Source organism: Cetorhinus maximus, chromosome 5 (genome assembly GCF_964194155.1).
Source record: "Cetorhinus maximus chromosome 5, sCetMax3.hap1.1, whole genome shotgun sequence".
Taxonomy (NCBI): domain Eukaryota; kingdom Metazoa; phylum Chordata; class Chondrichthyes; order Lamniformes; family Cetorhinidae; genus Cetorhinus; species Cetorhinus maximus.
The window spans coordinates 143,579,137-143,596,792 of record NC_135883.1 but is presented as its reverse complement, the minus strand read 5'-3'; the positions used below and the strand labels follow the sequence as shown (position 1 = coordinate 143,596,792).

The 17,656-nt window shown below is 41.3% G+C and overlaps 1 protein-coding gene across 4 annotated transcripts in view; it reads left to right on the top strand.

Annotated features, from left to right (window-relative positions):
• The window catches only part of rev3l (REV3 like, DNA directed polymerase zeta catalytic subunit), a 221,119-nt gene that overhangs the window by 154,143 nt on the left and 49,320 nt on the right, over nucleotides 1-17,656 (top strand). For all 4 annotated transcript variants that reach the window (XM_078542603.1, XM_078542605.1, XM_078542602.1 and 1 more), the window contains 5 exons: nucleotides 2,720-3,651; nucleotides 5,908-5,990; nucleotides 10,487-10,609; nucleotides 13,223-13,430; nucleotides 14,734-14,851. In XM_078542603.1, coding sequence (XP_078398729.1) covers nucleotides 2,720-3,651; nucleotides 5,908-5,990; nucleotides 10,487-10,609; nucleotides 13,223-13,430; nucleotides 14,734-14,851 — 1,464 coding nt within the window. The remainder of the gene's footprint in view (nucleotides 1-2,719; nucleotides 3,652-5,907; nucleotides 5,991-10,486; nucleotides 10,610-13,222; nucleotides 13,431-14,733; nucleotides 14,852-17,656) is intronic.

Sequence of the window (17,656 nt, the reverse complement as noted above, 5' to 3'; positions counted from 1 at the left end):
TAGAGGGCCTATAAACTACTCGCACCAATGTTTTCTGACTTTTGCTATTTCTAATTTCTACCCATACTGATTCTACTTCATGATCTTCTGAAGCCAGGTCTCTCTGAAGCCCTTATATCATCCTTTAATATCAGGGCTCCCTCCTCCTTTGCCATTTCGTCTGGCTTTCCAAAATATTGTGTTCCATGGAATATTTATTTCCTAACCTTGATCATCTTGTAACCATGTTTCTGTAATGGCGATTGTATCTAAATCGTTTACCTCATTGTGCCACGAGTTCATCTGTCTTAATGCAGATGCTTTTAATTTCATTTTTTAAACTTCTATTCCATACAAATGCCTTATTTTTTTATGTACATTTTTTTTGTTCAACTCTGTCTCTTCCTGTCCCATCCTGCTTGTCTTTACCCACATTGCTGTACTGGTCTGATGCTTCAACCTTTCTCTTTGGATTTCTAAATCTCCCTTCACCCGAACCTTCCGCTGCGCTCTTAGCTTAAAGCCCTGTCCACAGGCCCAGTTATACAATTGACCAGGACACTGGCCCCAGCCCGATTCAGTGGAGTCCATCCCAACGTAATAGCTCATTCTTCCCTGAGTACTGATTCCAGTGCCCCATGAACTGAAACTCCTCCTTCCCGCACCGCTCTTTGAGCCACGCATTTAATCCTCTAACTACTTAACCCTATGTCAATTGATGCGTGGCTCAAGTAACAATCCAGAGATTATTACCTTTGATGCCCTGCATTTTAATTTGGACCCTAACTCCTCAAATTTAATTAGCAGAACATCATTCCTGGTCCTATTTGGGTTGTTGGTTGCCACGTGGATAATGACAACTGGATCCTTCCCCTCCCGCTCCAAGTTCCTCTCCAGCCATGAGGAGATGCCCTTAACCCTGGCAGTGGGCAGACAACACAACCTTCGGAGCTCCCAGTGGCAGCTGCAGAGAACAGTATCTATCCCACTGACTATCCTTTCTCCTATCGCTACCACATTCCTCTTCACTCCCACCACTTGAATGGCATCCTTCACCATGGTGCCATGGCCAGACCGCTCATTCACCTTGCAGCACCCCTCCTCATTCACACAGGTAGCAAGCACCTTGTGCCTGTTGGACAAAGTCGGGGGCTGAGGCTCCTCCATTGCTAACTGCTGGATCCGCTTACCTGACTCGCAGTCACACTCTCCTGTCCCTGACCAGTGACCAGCTCTAAATATCTGCCTAGCCTAAGGAGTGTGACTGCCCCCCCTCCCCCCCCACTCCAACGAATAGTATCCAGGTCTTTCCCCTCTGATACATTCGCAGTGTCTGCAGCTCAATGACTGAGCTGAAGCTTTTCAAGTCGCAGATGTGTTTGCCCTGGATCACATTGGTATACAGGACCTACCACATTCCGCAGCCACAACACATCACCTGCCCTGCCATCTTGATTATGTTAATTTATTACCTTTTTAATTACTAGTTCTTAAAAAGATAAATGAGCAAAATACTCAGCTAATCACTTACCTGGTTTTCTGCGACATCACACATGATTTTCTCCAGTTGCAGACAGTTCACAGGCTGAGCCCCGTCACCAGCAGGAGCAGCACCGGGTCAGCTTTCTGTCTCGCCTCCCTTCGCCTTTTTGAAGCCTCCGGGTCCGATGGGTGGTCCCGTGTTGGTATGGTGCATTTCATCCAGAATGCTAGCAGGTTCAATGTTTGCCCCCTCGCAATCTTTCATTTTGAAAGGCAAATTTTGGAAGAAACAATATGTTCCTTCTTTGCTATAAGATTTTGATTCTTGGGTTTATTTCTCCTGGTGCTATTATCTGAATGTTGGTATTTTGACCACTCACTGTTGTAATAATAGTAATAATAAACTCAGCAGAGTGCTTAAAATAGCTTTGTGCTGGTAAACTGCACATTTTTAGTTGGTTAATCTCCTGTACTGCTCATGCAGCTTCTTGCTAACTCCTGCTTAATCTCTCTAGACTTTGGTGAGATGTGTGTGGCCCTATAAATTTAAATGGTGCACACTAAAATCAGACAAGTAACCAATCTTTGATTTCGTTAGTATCTTGTTTGGTGATGAGGGATTTCCGTAGACAGCTGCAATGCTGCATTTGAGGCATTCATTTGGTGATTTTCTAAGATTGGTGGTGAAAACTCACATTAGGTCTGAGAAAACCTAGAACACCTGGCGAAAAATTAACAGGAATTTGCTGTTATAAGAATTTCCAAAGGTTCCTTTTTTCTAACTATTTTCTTTTGAATAGGTAAATGCAGCACCTCAAAGATCATTTCTTGTAAAACAAATATAACTGGAATTGTTTCCCAATTTAATTATTCTGCCTGAGAATGGTTGCAGCACCTTTTTGTAAAGATTACATCCAAAAACACCCAAAAAAAAGACTCAGCACTGAGATGAATTTATAAGTATTTGCAATTATAACTTTATCCATTCAATTCTTCAAAACAAAACAGAGACTCAAAAACCATACAATCTTATTTGACTTCCACAAGATGAGCGTTTAGGGCAGTTATCTCACTGATTGGAATTGTAGAGGTAAGCAAGTGATGAACCAGAAGTGGCAGACAGTAAGAACTGTTATTTTTAAAAATTGTTTGTGTGCACAAGATGCAGTAGAAGGTTTCTTACAACTGGTGTGACTTTGAATACCTGGCTAACTGAGGAGTGCCCAGCAGACTAAATCATTTTCTCCTTCAATGATAGGGAGATAGGAGGACGGGTTTTGACTGTTCAAACCAGATTACCCAATGAATTGCCGGAGTTTGATGGAGATTTTTCACTGGAAGGGCTGCAATTCTGGAAGACAGCCTTATCAGCGATGACACAAAATGCTAGGCCTGGCTCCCCTGCTTTTACTGGGAATAGACATTCTACTACTCAAAAGATGGGGGCTGGTCTAGGAGCTTCTGAAGACCGAAAGATTATAATCCTGCCATGTAAAAGTCCACCTAGTTTGCAACGAGTGCAGTTATGGCTTCAGGCCAAAAGAGAATACGAGCATTCAAAGAAACGTTCAAAAAATCAGACTGGTTTAATTAAGAATACTAACCAGAATCAGTGCTTGCAGCCTTCACAAGAAGATAGGACTCCTCTGGCTGAAGAGTTGGCTACGGCAATTTCTGCAGTTCCTGACCAAGAGCAAGCTGGAAGGGATCCCCAGCCAAGTGAACGTGCCTCCTCCCCTGAAACACCGCTGCTAAAAGTTCCAGAGCAGAACAACGTGAAACCTCAGTCTCCAGCAAGACAACTAACAAAAGTACTGCAGCCATTTGAAGATGATGACGATGACTATCGTGCGTACAGTTCCCCTGATTCACCACTGTTATCTCCGTGGCAACAACCAACTTCTCCTAATGTAAGGCAGTGGGAAGCAAATGAAGAAAATAGAGGCATAATTAAGCCAACACCGACCTTCAGCATGGAGATTGCAGCAGAGGATTGCCCATCACCGATCAGCAATAGTGTGCCTTCAAATGCTGGACAGTGTGATGAGCAGCAGCTGGCAAGATCACCCTTTCAGTCTAATACAAAAGCGGTTGAGAATTCTGCATCTGTTCTACATAGCACACCTATCGCACAGAGGATTAGAAGTGATGGAATTCCTGATGCTCTTTACTGCACTCCTATACAAATGGGTCAGTATTTATTCATTTCTATGTTTTAAACTATTGGTACAAAAATAGATATTACTGTAAATCTTAAATCTGCTACTGATTTCATTTTGAAATTCCAGTATTAGCATCTTTTGTACAAGTTTTGGTAGGATCCCCAAAATAACGCTCAGATTTAATAATTTCTACAAGAGTTAGTTGTCCACCTTTTCAAAACAAAAGTTACTATAGATTGCCTTGCTTGAGATTTTGTTTAAACAAAGTGTGATATTTTAATTAGTTAAAATCAGAGATTCTGGCACTTTATTTTGCTCCAGTGTTTTAAGGTGAAAAAGATGAGGCTTAGGTGAAATTATGCCAAAATTATCCCACCAAGGCTCCTGAGACAGCATCTTCCAAACCCACAACTACCATCTAGAAGGACAAGGGCTGCAGATAGATGGGAACACCACCACCTGGAAGTTCCCCTCCAAGCCACACGCCATCCTGACTTGGAAATATCCTTCACTGTCGCTGGATCAAAATCCTGGAACTTCCTCCCTAACTGCACTGTGGGTGTATCAACACCACATGGGCTGCAGCGGTTCAAGAAGGCAGCTCACCACCACCTTCTCAAGGGCAACTAGGGATGGGCAATAAATACTGGCCTAGTCAGTGACGCCCACATTACATGAACAGATATTTTTAAGAATCGTCCAGAAACAGAGTTGCTAAGCTTAGATGTCAGATTCCAATTTCTGTGGACTACAGATGATTATGCAATGTCCTCCATTCGGAAAACAGTAGGCAAAAGAAAAAGCAACATGTCAACATACTTAACACTTAAATTTGGATGTTGCCTGTAAGAGGCGTGTCTTCTCATCCTCTTGTCTCTCTTCTTACCATGTTGTAACTCAACAAAAATAGCTGCTGGTAGATTTTTAGCAACTAGCAATAGCCAGGTTAAAATAAATTCTCTTTTAGGGAAGGTGTCTGTCAACTCCACTCAGTTGCTGCTGCTTCCACTGACATGTTGGTAATTCTGCTCTCAAACTGTTATTGCCAGATACTTTATCTTGGGATTCAGAATGCTATGAAACCATATACTTTCCCTCATGTTGAACTTCCTACTGTCACTTGAGCACTGCCAACCAAACCTGATCTATTCAGTTACTGTGTGGGCAAATGTAAGCTGGGCTATTCTAGTCTCAATTCAGATGCACTTGTCTTTTACTTGCTAACTTCTTGCCTGATCTCCTGTGACCACTCAGCGCCTCTGTCTGAGACAGCAGGTTGGCTTCCTACTTTTAGGTCTCTGCTGTTCTGAGTCAGCACTAGGAAGTGCAAAAGAGCAGTGGTTTTCTCCTTTTGGCAGCAACCAAGAACTGCTTTTGAACATACCTGAGCTGTGAAAGGTAAACTTGCTGGATGGGAAGTCACAAGGCACTTCGTGGGGGCATTTTTTTTTATTATCCATTCTTTCACTGGATGTTGTCATTGCTGGCTAGACCAGCATTTATTGCCCATCTTTGATTGCCCTGGTAGTGGTGAGCCACCTTCTTGAGCCCTGCAATCCAAGTTGTACAGGCACACACACGTTGCTGTTAAGGAGGGAGCTCCATGATTTTGACTCAGCAACAGTGAAGTAATACAAGTCAAGATGGTGTGAGATTCGGAGGGTGCTCCCGTATATCTGTTGCCCTTCTCCTTCAAGGTGGTAGAGGTCACATAATCTGACAATAATGGATGCTGAACCAAAGAAGGGCTATCATAGATTTGGTCCAAAAAACTTTATAAGGAGAGGCTTAAAGGAGAAGAGGGTGATACAGGATGGAGGTGTTTAAGGAGATGGTACTCATTCTGTTGGTGCTCCAGTATTTTATCTTGTTAGTTACTAAATTAAAGCTGCAGCTAGTGAAGCATTTCAGAGTTTCCTCTCAATTACATTATTGCTTAACTATTGTGGTATTTTGGTACCTAGAAAGAGCTAGATGCAGCAATTGATATATAATGGCTTCTTTTACTTGACCTACAAAAATGCATTATACTTGATGAGCCATACAGACCACATGGATGTTGCAGCATTAAGGATGTTATCATTTCTTTCAGCATAATGGATGCTATTTAGGGTTTACTGTGATTCTAGGCCATATGTCAGCTTGGATTTAGCAGCATCTCCTCACTTAGTTACCAAATTCTGGTCCTAGTTAAACTGGTTATAACCTATAACTCAATGAACTTCAGTTTGGATTAGTGATTTTTTTTTTTTGTTTAATGTACAAACTATTTTAATCTATTCAGAACCCAGGCTTCAGAAGACAAGTCAAAGAAGGGCAAGTAATTCTGATGCCTTGAGGAGAGTGCTACTGACAACTCAACTTAAGGTAATGCACAAGCTGAAGGTTCATGTGCTGCAGTGCTTTAAATATGCTATGACTTTTTTCTCCCCGACATTTGAAATTGCTAAATAAATTCAACAAAAGGTTTACCCGACTTGCCCGTGCCTTGGCACACTTACATTCCTGGTTTCTTATCAATGTTTTGGCAGACATGAGACTGGTTAAAATGTTACCTGGTGCTTGCTATAAGGAAAGATTAAATTATAAATTTTTCAACTTGAGAATTTTGGAGCAAAACTGAGATTTCCGATCAAGAATGCAAAAATGACCAGACGTTGACGCTATGATACAGAGAACTGAATTAAGTAAATTAAGTAATCTCACTCTTGCCTGGAGGCTAACCTTCAGTGTTGACCTGTAAAATTATGAGAGGTCAAGGTGCAGATACCTCATTATTGCTGAAAATAGAGACATGTTGCTGAAACTTTTTGTCTTGCACACACCAGGATAATCGCAAGAATGTCAAAGGAATTTGTCCTGATAAGTACAAGATGAAAACCTTTGGCAACTGGTCCATTTTTTCAGCAATATTCAAGAACTGTACTACCAAGCGACTGTTTAACTACCTTAATTTTACATCCAAAACGGATATAAAATTTTATTTAAAATAAAATAACATTTATATGAATACAAATAAACTTATTATATAAATTATATTATAAATTTATATTATATAATTATTTTATCAGTTTATATTATCCACATTTTTCACTCTATATTGTGTCACATTATTAGGTCCTAGTTATCATGTGGTGCATACCTATCTGTTAACTGAATGCTCTAGCCTCGAGCACTTGCCACTTCTCTCAGCCCTCTATCCCAATCAGCATGGAAATTGAGGAAGTTAGTAGCCTGTGGCTTAGCTTTGTGCAAAAAGGCAACATCTGAAGTTTCCCCAAGATGGGTGTTGAAGTTTTAACTGTTGGTTTATATTTTTTTCCATTAAAATGATGCACCAGGTAGTAAACTAAGAGCAATTGTCAGTCTGGGAAATTGCCTCCAATTGGAACAAAATCTTGGGTAGGAACATCCATTACTGAACTGGTGTTATTGATATGTGCACATAGACTCAATTTACTACCATCCCTTAGCAAGGTCGGAACCATGAGGGATGACCAGGACATTCTGCTAGCCCAGGTGGCTCTTTCTGGCACAGCAGGATTTCTCGGCACTCAAAGACCTGACAGAACTGAAGAAAGACCTCATTCAAGTTGTTAATAAATAATTTGTCTGTTTTCACTAAGTAGTGTTGCCTTCATTTGGTCATTGGAGCTTCATAGTGTCACCAGTTTTTATATTTCTTTGGTGCAAAGTCAGCTTCGTATTGGATATAATTGGTAGCTCCTTATACTGGACAAAACCTGGAAAGCAAAAAAAACCTCACTATTAATACAAAAGCTAATGTTAAATCTGTTCTATTTTTATTTATTCGTTTACGGGGTGTGCATTTCACTCGCTAGGTCAGCATTTATCGCCCCTCCCTAATTGCCCTTGAGAAGGTGGTGGTGACCTTCTTGAACCTATGCAGTCCATGTGGTGTAGGTACACCCTCAGTTTTGTTAGGAAGAGAGTTCCAGGATTTTGACCAAGTGATAGTGAAGGAATGGCGATATAGTTCCAAATCAGGATGGTGAGTAGCTTGGAGGGGAACTCAAAGGTGGTGGTGTACCCATGCATCTGCTACCCTTGTCCTTCTAGGTGGTAGAGGTTTGGAAGGTGCTGTTGAAGGAGTCCAGGTGAATTTCTGCAGTGCATCTTGTAGGTGAAGGGAGTGAATGTTTAGGTTGGTGGATGGGGTGCCTGTCAAGTGGGCTGCATTGTCCTGGAATGTGTCAAACTTCTTGAGTGTTGTTGAAGCTGTACTCATCCAGGCAAGTGGAGAGTATTCTCTCACACACTTCTGACATGCCTTGGAGATGGTGGGTGGGCTTTGGGCAGTCAGGAGGTGAATTACTGTTATGTAAAATGGATATTGTAATAGGTTTTAACAGACAATACCTTTTGCTTGCACCTCATTGTTCACTCCCAATGTAACCAGCAACATGAATGTTTAATCCCTTGGAGATGTTTGAGTTAAATGCAGGAGCTGAACAATGTAGATGAATGATCTTATCAACAGCTTCTTTAGCACTGATCTCTGTGGAACTCTTGACTTGCCAAACTTTTAAATTCTTGCAAAGCCAAACCTACTGTCTGTTTTACTGCTGGTGAGCGGAGTATGCTGAATGTATGATTCATGTGCTGGGTATTACTATAAACTTACTGTAAACTTGAAAATAAAAGCAAAATACAGTGAACAAAAACAAAAATACCTGGAAAAACTCAGCAGGTCTGGCAGCATCTACGGAGAGGAGCACAGTTAACGTTTCGAGTCCGAATGACCCTTCAACAGAATTAAGTAAAAGTAGAAGAGAGGTGAAATATAAGCTGGTTTGGGGGGGGGACGACAGACAAGAAGAGCTGGATAGAGGGCCAGTGATAGGTGGAGATAACCAAAAGATGTCACAGACAAAAGGACAAAGAGGTGTTGAAGGTGGTGATATTATCTAAAGGAATGTGCTAATTAAGGGTAGAAAGCAGGACGAGCAAGGTACAGATAGCCCTGGTGGGGTGGGGGGAAGGGATCGAAATAGGCTAAAAAGTAGAGATAAAACAATGGATGGAAATACACTTAAAAATAATGGAAGTAGGTGGGAAAAGAAAAATCTATATAAATTATTGGAAAAAACAAAAAGGAGGGGGAAAATTGGAAAGTGGGTGGAGATGGACTACTTCCATTATTTTTAAGTGTATTTCCATCCATTGTTTTATCTCTACCTTTTAGCCTATTTCGATCCCTTCCCCCCACCCCACCCCCACTAGGGCTATCTGTACCTTGCTCGTCCTGCTTTCTACCCTTAATTAGCATATTCCTTTCGATAATATCACCACCTTCAACACCTCTTTGTCCTTTTGTCTGTGGCATCTTTTGGGTATCTCCACCTAACACTGGCCCTCTATCCAGCTATTCTTGTCCCCCCCCACCCCCCCAAACCAGCTTATATTTCGCCTTTCTTCTATTTTTACTTCTGTTGAAGGGTCATTCAGACTCGAAACATTAACTGTGCTCCTGTCCATAGATGCTGCCAGACCTGCTGAGTTTTTCCAGGTATTTTTGTTTTTGTTTTGGATTTCCAACATCCGCAGTTTTTTGCTTTTATCAAAATACTGTGAATGCTGGAGACCTGGAAAAACTCAGCCGGTCTGGCAATGCCTGAGAGAGAGAAAGAGTTTAGGTTTCGATTCCAATAGGACCCTTCTTCGGAACTGAGTAATTTGTGTGAACTGAGCAAATGTCGTCCTAAGCCAAATAAATTGTCATTCTGAATACTCTTTTTGGTCTGTTGACAGACTGTAGCTCATGCTTTTAATGCTGTGATGCTATAGAGCCCTTTGGAGCTAGCTTCTTGGTTACAGTGGTTAATGACACATCAGCCCAATGGGTTTTACGTGATGCATCTACAAAGAAAGAGCTTGCATTTATGTAGCATCTGAAGTTGTCGCAGGCACAAGCAAAGTCCCACAAACACACTGGGCAGAATTTTGCCCTTGGTGGGCGGGCGGGCCCCACCGGCTCGGCGGCGGGCGGGCAGCCGACCCTGTCGCCATTTTGAGTGGGCGGGCCAATTAAGGCCCGCCCAGCAGGGCTGCCTGATGGGAAGTGCTATGCGCTTCCTGTGCAGGGGAGGAGGGATTCCCCAACTGTCAAAGTGCGCTCTTTCACGCATGCGCGCAAAAGAGCGCACATCTCCCTGAGGCAAAGTTCTGTCACAGGGAGATTACTGACAATCTAAAAAACTTTAAAAATGGAAAAATTAAAAAATTATTAACATGTGCCCCATATGTGACAATGTCACACGAGATGGGACATGTTAATAAGAAGCACAGAAACTTTATTAAAGTTTTTAAAAACGGACATGAAACCTCATCCCGCCAGTGGATGAGGTTTCATGTTTTATCAGAAGCCCGGCGGGGCTCCTGGCCTGCCCACCAACTTTAAGGTTGGACGGGCAGGGCCTTTAATTATCTTAATTGTCCTGTCAATGGCCTCAATTGGCCATTGACAGGTCGGCGGGCAGACAGCTGATTTCGCTGTCCGCCCGCCTTCCTAAAGATTTAAATGGACCAGGATGACGTCGGAGGTTCCCCCGCCGACGTCATCCCGCGTCGGTGAGCGGGCCCCGCCCCCAACTCGCCGACGGGAAAATTCTGGCCACTGTCGTTTGACGAATGTTTGCTTTAAAGCAACAGGTGTACGAATATGCAGATTTTATGACTCCCAGTTCATTTCACATTGAGGTAATTCAAGGCCTTGAGTGGTTCTCCCATTAGCTAGTAAATATCTAGAAGCACAACTGCAATTACTGTATATCAAAAAAAAATGTGTTTGGCACTTAAGCTATTTCACAACTGCGTGTGACCATGTTTGTGCAATTTTCCAGAATCAGTTTGCTTTTCAATCTGCAAAGAAGAATGTGTCTCAAATAGAAGGACCAACTCTAAACAACTCTTACGGCTTCAAAGTCAGCCAACAAAACCTCCAAGAGGCAAAAGCTTTACATGAGGTATTGTATTTTCTCTATGCAGGTTAAGGTCTTTTTCAAAAAAAAAAAGAATCAAAGTGCTGGCTTTGTTTCTAAAGGGATAGAATTGAAACAATGAGAAGTTGTATGAAACTTGTATAGACCTTAGTTATACTGCACTTGGGGTACTGGGAACATTTCTGCCTCCATATTATGGAAAGAATGTGGAAGCATTGGAGAAGATGCAAAAAAAGATTCACTAGAATAATACCAGAACTGAGGCTAATACCTATCAGGAACGATTGAACAGATTGGGACCCTCTTAAAGGAGATGTAATGGGGAGATGGCTGCATAGTGGTAATGTCATTGGATTAGTAATCAAGGGGCCCAGGCTAATGCTCTGGGGACATGGGCGCAAATCCCACCATGGCAGCTGGTGGAATTTAAATTCAGTTAATAAATCTGAAATATAAAGCTAGTTTCAGTGAAACTATAAAAACCCACCTAGTTCACTAATGTCCTTTAGGGTGTGACTTCAGACCCTTAGCAATGTGGTTGACTCTTAACTGCCCTCTGAAATGACCTGACAAGCCACTCTGTCCAAGGGCAATTGGGGACGGGCAACAAATGCTGGCCTTGCCACTGATGCCCACATCCATGAAAGAATAAGAGAATCGGGTTTGTTGGGATAAATGTAGAGAAAGTGTTCCCACTTGCAGGGGAGAGTAAAACTAATGTAAGTATAAGATAATTAATAAATCCAAATGTGAATTCAGGAGAAACCCTGTGGAACTCTGTACTACAAGTAGGAGTTGAGGCAACAAGCAAAGATGCATTTAAGGAAAAATTGATAAACATGAAAGAGAGGAATCGAAGGATATGTTGTTGGATATGTTATTTATCTAGATTATCTTGATTTAAACAACCTGATTAGATAATTCTTCAACCTCTTAAACTTAAAGGAGTGTAAACCAAGTTATGCAGCCTGTCCTCCTAACTTAACTCTTTAAGCCTGGCTTTATTCTGGTGAACCTGCACTGTGCTCCCTCCAAGGCCAATATATCTTTTGAAGTTTGACCCCCACATATGAATGCAGTACATGAGATGGGGCCTGGCCAGGGCTCTCAAAACATCACTGCCTCAGTTTTGCATTCCAAACAAATGGAGATAAGGCCAGAATTCATTTGTCGCCTTGTCTTTTGTAGTGGCGTATGTTCTGGTTATTTTTTGCATATGCACATTAAGATCCACTCGATCTTCCATTGCCCCTGGTCCCTCACCGTTAAGCAAATGCTCTAATTTGCCTTTGTCTTTCTCTAATCCAAACTGCATAAACTCTTATTTCCTCACATTGAGCTCTATCTTCTGCAGTTTTGTCCACTCGCTTAATCTGTCTATGTCCCTTTGTAACTTCCTGTTCCCATCAATGCAATTTACTGTCTTATGAAATCTTGGATATGCTACATTTAATCAGTGTGTTCTTTTTATCCCTACTGTCTTCTACCTCTCAACCAATTGCCAACCCATGTCACAGAATTATGTCCAATTCCATCTCTTTTGCTGAATCTTATTCCTTCTGAAAATCCATATAGGCAACATCCATCAACAGCCCCCTATCCAGCATGCCAGTGACCTCTTCAAAAAAATTAAACTAGATTGTCGGGCACTACCTACACTTCACAAATCCAAGCAGATGCTCTTAGATTATCTTGTACTTGTCCATGTCCAGTACAAGAGACACATGGGATGGTGATGTAGTGGTAATGTCATTAGACTAGTAACCCAGAGACCCCAGGCTCTGGGGGCAAGGGGTTCAAATTGAATTTAAATTTCAATTAATAAATCTGGAATTATAAGGCTACTCTCAATAATGGTGACCATGAAACTATCATCAATTCTCATTTAAAAAAAAAACCCCAACTGCTTCACTAATAGCCTTTAGGGAAGGAAATCTGCTATCCTTACCTGGTCTGGCCTATATGTGACTCCAGACCCACAGCAATATGGTTGACTCTTAACTGCCCTCTGAAATTGCCTAGCAAGCCACTCAGTTACAAGGGCAATTAAGGATGGGCAACAAATGCTGGCCTTACCAGTGGTGCCCACATCCCTTGGAAGAATAAATTTAAAAGATACATTGGAGACTTTGCTCCTGATGATCAATTCTCGTGACCTCTCCACAACTGACAGGCCTGCAAGACCAGGAAGGTTAAAAGTTCCTTTTGTTTGGCTATACAAAGTATAGAGCACGTCATCCCAAATAGGTTAAAACTTTGAATTTGCGTGCCTAAGCTTATTTTCCCAATTCATGTTGAATTAGCTTAAAGAACAACTTCATTTCTACACAAAAGCAAAATATTATGGGTGCTGGGAATCTGAAATAAAAACAGGAAATGCTGGAAATATTCAGGACTGGCAGCATCTTTGAAGAGAAAATCGGAATTAACATTTCAGGTCTGCAGCTTTTCATCACAGACCTAAGATGTTAACTCTGTTTTTGTCTCCACGTGTGCTGCCTGACTTGAGTATTTCCAGCATTTTCTGCTTTCATTCAAGATTTTTACACCCTCTGCTTGGACTGAAGTTCACTATAGTTTTATGATTAATAGTTAAATGCAATGTGCATTACCTCTCTGACCTGTTTCTCTTTTCAGGTGCAGTATCTTGTACTCATGAGTATGGAATTACATGCTCGCTCCAGACGTGATTTGGAACCTGATCCTGAATTTGATCCAATCTGTGCCTTATTCTACTGTGTTACTTCTGATGCACTGCTACCAGAAACAAACAAAACTGAGGTTATTGGTGCTATAGTAATTGATAAGGGCCATACCTGCTCCAACAAAGGCACCTCTTTTTCTGGTATGAAGCAATAGGCCAAATTGTCACTTATTAATAATTGTTGGTATTAATAATTGTTGGTATACAAAATTATAATTTACTCTTATATCATTAGTGTGCATGTACACTGGAGAATACAGAAACTGCTTAACTAGCCACACATTGCCATCACATGTTACCACCAGAATCAATGGCCTGTTGTGTATTTGCTCTGCTAATATTTTGCATGTTGAGAGGGCAAACTACTTCTGTTCGTATTTGATTTGTGTAAACAAATGTTCATTTAGATTACTCAGTGCACTCCAATATTTACATTGACTCAATTTATGCTTATGCTTATTATGCTTTACCTATTTGAAGAAGAATTGGAATTATATGGAATGAGTTAATTGCTATAATTAATTTACTACTGATTGCTTAAATTAATCCATAATTTGGTTTTCTTGACCCACTAAACAAACCCAGTGTACTAGAAAGGTCATATTACAATAACAACCTGCATTTATATAGTGCATTTAAATGCAGAAAAATATCTAATAGCTGTATAATATTTTTGAATGGCTCAGGTCAGTTTGAAAAGTATTGCACTCTCACTGTACCAGCATTCAAGTCTTGGTGCATGTGTTGACCTCAAGAAAGTGTAGTTGGAAAATTTAGAATCTCTCTGTGATGAACAATTCTTGAATAAGGCATTAACTGGCGGTTATATTTACTTCTATACTTGCAAATCTTTCTAATGCACCAAATTGCTGAAGTAGTTATTCTTGGGTCACTGTTAGTGTTATAGGACATCACAGCAGTGACCAATTGTGTCCTTGCCCAACATGAATATTTTCTAACTGTGGTAACTGCATAACGACCAGGAATCTTTCTTTCTTTCCTACACTTTGGACTCTGAGACCAGTTCCAATGCCCAGCTGAAAACCCGCTGATATGTACTTGGATACCAAAAAATGACATCTTCATGTTTAAAAATTAGGCATTATGGATTGATGACTGACTTAGCTGATGACATAAGCTGTACATTTATAAAGCCCATTAGATTCCCTTGTGTAAAATTTTGCTTGCCAGTTATTTAAGGTTGTATAGTTCAAGTTGGAACCTGCTTCTGTTTGATAATATTCTATATACTTTCCTCTCTAACTATGGCCATCTTGGAAAATAAGTTAGCCACCAATTTCATTTTGGTGAATAGCTAAGGCCCTGGTCTATACCAGATGGGCTGAGCTGATGTGCTGTTGTATTTTGCAGCATCAAGTGTTACTCTGAATTTACAGGGCTGGTTACATTTTGGCATAAGTAAAATGGCAGTGTTTATTCACAGTTGCAGGACTCGGGAGCAAAACCCCACTGCTCGTTAGATCTGGTGTAACAGGTCTTCAAATTTCTTATGTGAATGACGAGAAGGAGCTGTTTCAGGAACTCATTAATAACATCAGAAGGTACTATAAGCGTTATGTGCATTATAATTATTTGAAAACCGAAGTAATTTTTTTTAACCATCTCACCTCCACCACCCTCTCCCCAAAACTTTCCTAACTTAGCTCATAGTTCTCTGCAATGACGATTGTGAATATGTCACTTAGGACAAATAAATCCCTTTGGTTGAAAGGGAGCGAATTATGGCGGTGGGAGCGTCCTGTTTTAATGCTAATGGGAATCGCTTTAGTACCAGCTGTGCTTCTCTTGTGGGCCCACCAAAGTAATGCTAGCACACTTTGGCAGTTGGTCTGCATTTAGCATAATGTTGCTGACTGTTAACTAATGGTATCTGTGTGTTTGAGTGTTTTTAATTAATGCAAGTTCTGTGTAGAGAGGGAAAAAGCTATTATTCTTCGCTTGGGGAATGTTGTGCTCTCAACAGACGGGGAACAATGGGCTATCTTCAAAGATGGTTCGAGCACAGTGGAGGTACATTCCCATAAAGGAGGAAAACATGGCAACCAAAGCCAGAGCACCTTGGATGGCGAAAAAGATAAAGAGTAAGATGGAGCCGAAAAAGGGGCACATGAAAGATGTTAGACTGATAAAGACAAGCGAGAGCCAGGTTGACTGTAGAAAGTTCAGAGGGGGAGTGAAACAAGAAATTAGGCAAAAAGAGAGTTTGAGAAGAGACAGGCAGCTAACATAAAGGGAATCCAAAAGTCCTCTATAAGCATGTAAGTAGTAAACGGGTAGTAAGAGGAGGGGTGGAGCTGATTAGGGACCAAAAAGGGGATCCATGCCTGGAGGCAGAGAGTAATTTGCATCTGTCTTTATCAAGGAAGAAGATACTGTCAAAGTCATATTGAAGAAGGAGGTAACTGAGATACAGCATGGGCTAAAAATTGATGAAGAGGAGGTATTAGATATGGAAGTAAGAGCGAAAATTGTAAAGGCATTGGCCATTCCAACCCTCCTTGGACACTGTGTGGAGGGGGTGCACCAGAGCACTAGAGAATTGTAAAATTAACAGTCACTTGGACAAGGATGGATTAATTAAGGGAAGCCAGCATGGATTTTTCAATTGTGCTTAACTAACTTAATGAGTTTTTTGAGGTAACAGATGGTTGATAAGGGTAATGTGATTGACTTGTTGTATATGGACTTCCAAAGGGCATTTAATAGGCTTATCAGAAAAATTGAGGCCATGAAATAAGAAGTTGGCTGAGTGACAGGAAACAGAGTTGTGGCGAATGGTTGCTTCAGACTGGAGGAAGGTATACAGTGAATTTGCCAGGGGTTAGTATTAGGAACACTGCGAATGATGTAGACTTTAGGTGTACAGAGAACAATTTCAAAATTTGCAGATGATACAAAAATTGGAAGTGTTGTAAACTGCTAGGAGGATAGTGATAGACTTTGTGGACTTAAGCTGGCAGAGTGTATGGACATTTGGCAAAGGAAACTTAATGGAGAGAAATTTGAAGTCTTGTATTTTGGTAGGAAGGATGAGGAGAAGAAATATAAACTAAGTGCTTCTAAGGGGGAGTGCAGGAGGGTATATGTGCTCAAATCATTGAGGTAGCAGGGCAGGCTGAGAAAGTGGTTGAAAAGGCAAACGTGATCCTTGACTTTTTAAGTAAAGGCATGGAGTAAAAGAGCAAGGAAGTTATGATGAATTGCTCACTTCTGGGCACCGAGCTTAAGGAAGGATGTGAAGGCATTGGAGAACATGCAGAAAAAGAGTCAAGAATGGTCCCAGGATCATTTGGAGAAGCTGAGTTTGTTCTCTTTGGAGAAGAGAAGGTTAAAAGAAGATTTGAAAGAGGTGTTCAAAATCATGAGGGGTCTAGGCAGAGTGGATTGAGAAGCTGTTGCCTTTAGCGGAGGGTTTGAGAGCCCGGGGACATAGATTTAAGGCGATTGACAGAAGAGCCTAAGGAGACATGAGGGAAAAAAAACTATGCAGCAAGTAGTTAGGTCTGGAACGTACTAACAGTGTGGCGGAGGTAGATTGGCTTTCAAAAGAGAATTAGATAAGTACCTGAAGACAAATGTGTAGTGAAGGAAAGGACAGGGGAGTTGCTCTTGTAGAGAGCTGGCACAGACATGATGGGCAGAATGTACCCTTCCTGTACCGTTATGATTCCATGAACTTCATAGGTTTTTTTTACTGAAATTATTGAGTGGAAGCATTGGATGATCTGTTCTGAGTGCACAGTAGGTACTTTTGGTTGTAAATTTTGAATTGTATATGAGTTTTACCATTTTTGTTCTCGGCTCTCATTGGGAGTTTTAAAAGTAAACCTATTTCAAGGGACATTTGGTATAAACCTGAGGGGCATACACTGTTGAGTGGATAAAGCAAGTGTAACACCAGTGTCCATTTCACTCATGTCCAGAAAATATAACTTGCTTTGATAAAGCATCTATAACATTTAAATTGCCCCAAGGCACTTGAAAGGGTTGAAAAAAATATAAAGTAATGGGGTTAATGTGGAATGAATGGAAAAGGAGGTGCATAAATGGTCAGTTAGAAAACTGGAGGCAATAGGAGTTGAAATTAGGCTGGTGCAGGTTGCAATGGTAGGTAACTCCCTGAAGCGAGAGCATAAAGGAATCTAAAGACCAGAGGCAGAATTTTTACCTCATCGGGCGGACGCAGTCGATGGGCACGGGAGCAGCCGCTCAACAGACCGCCGCCCACGATCAGGCCCAGATGGTGATTTCACGCAAGCTGGCCAATTAACGGCCAGCCCGTGTGAAACCTGCGCTGATACCTCAGCGCTGCTAGGGTTGTGGTGTGGGGAAGGGGAAGGGGGGCA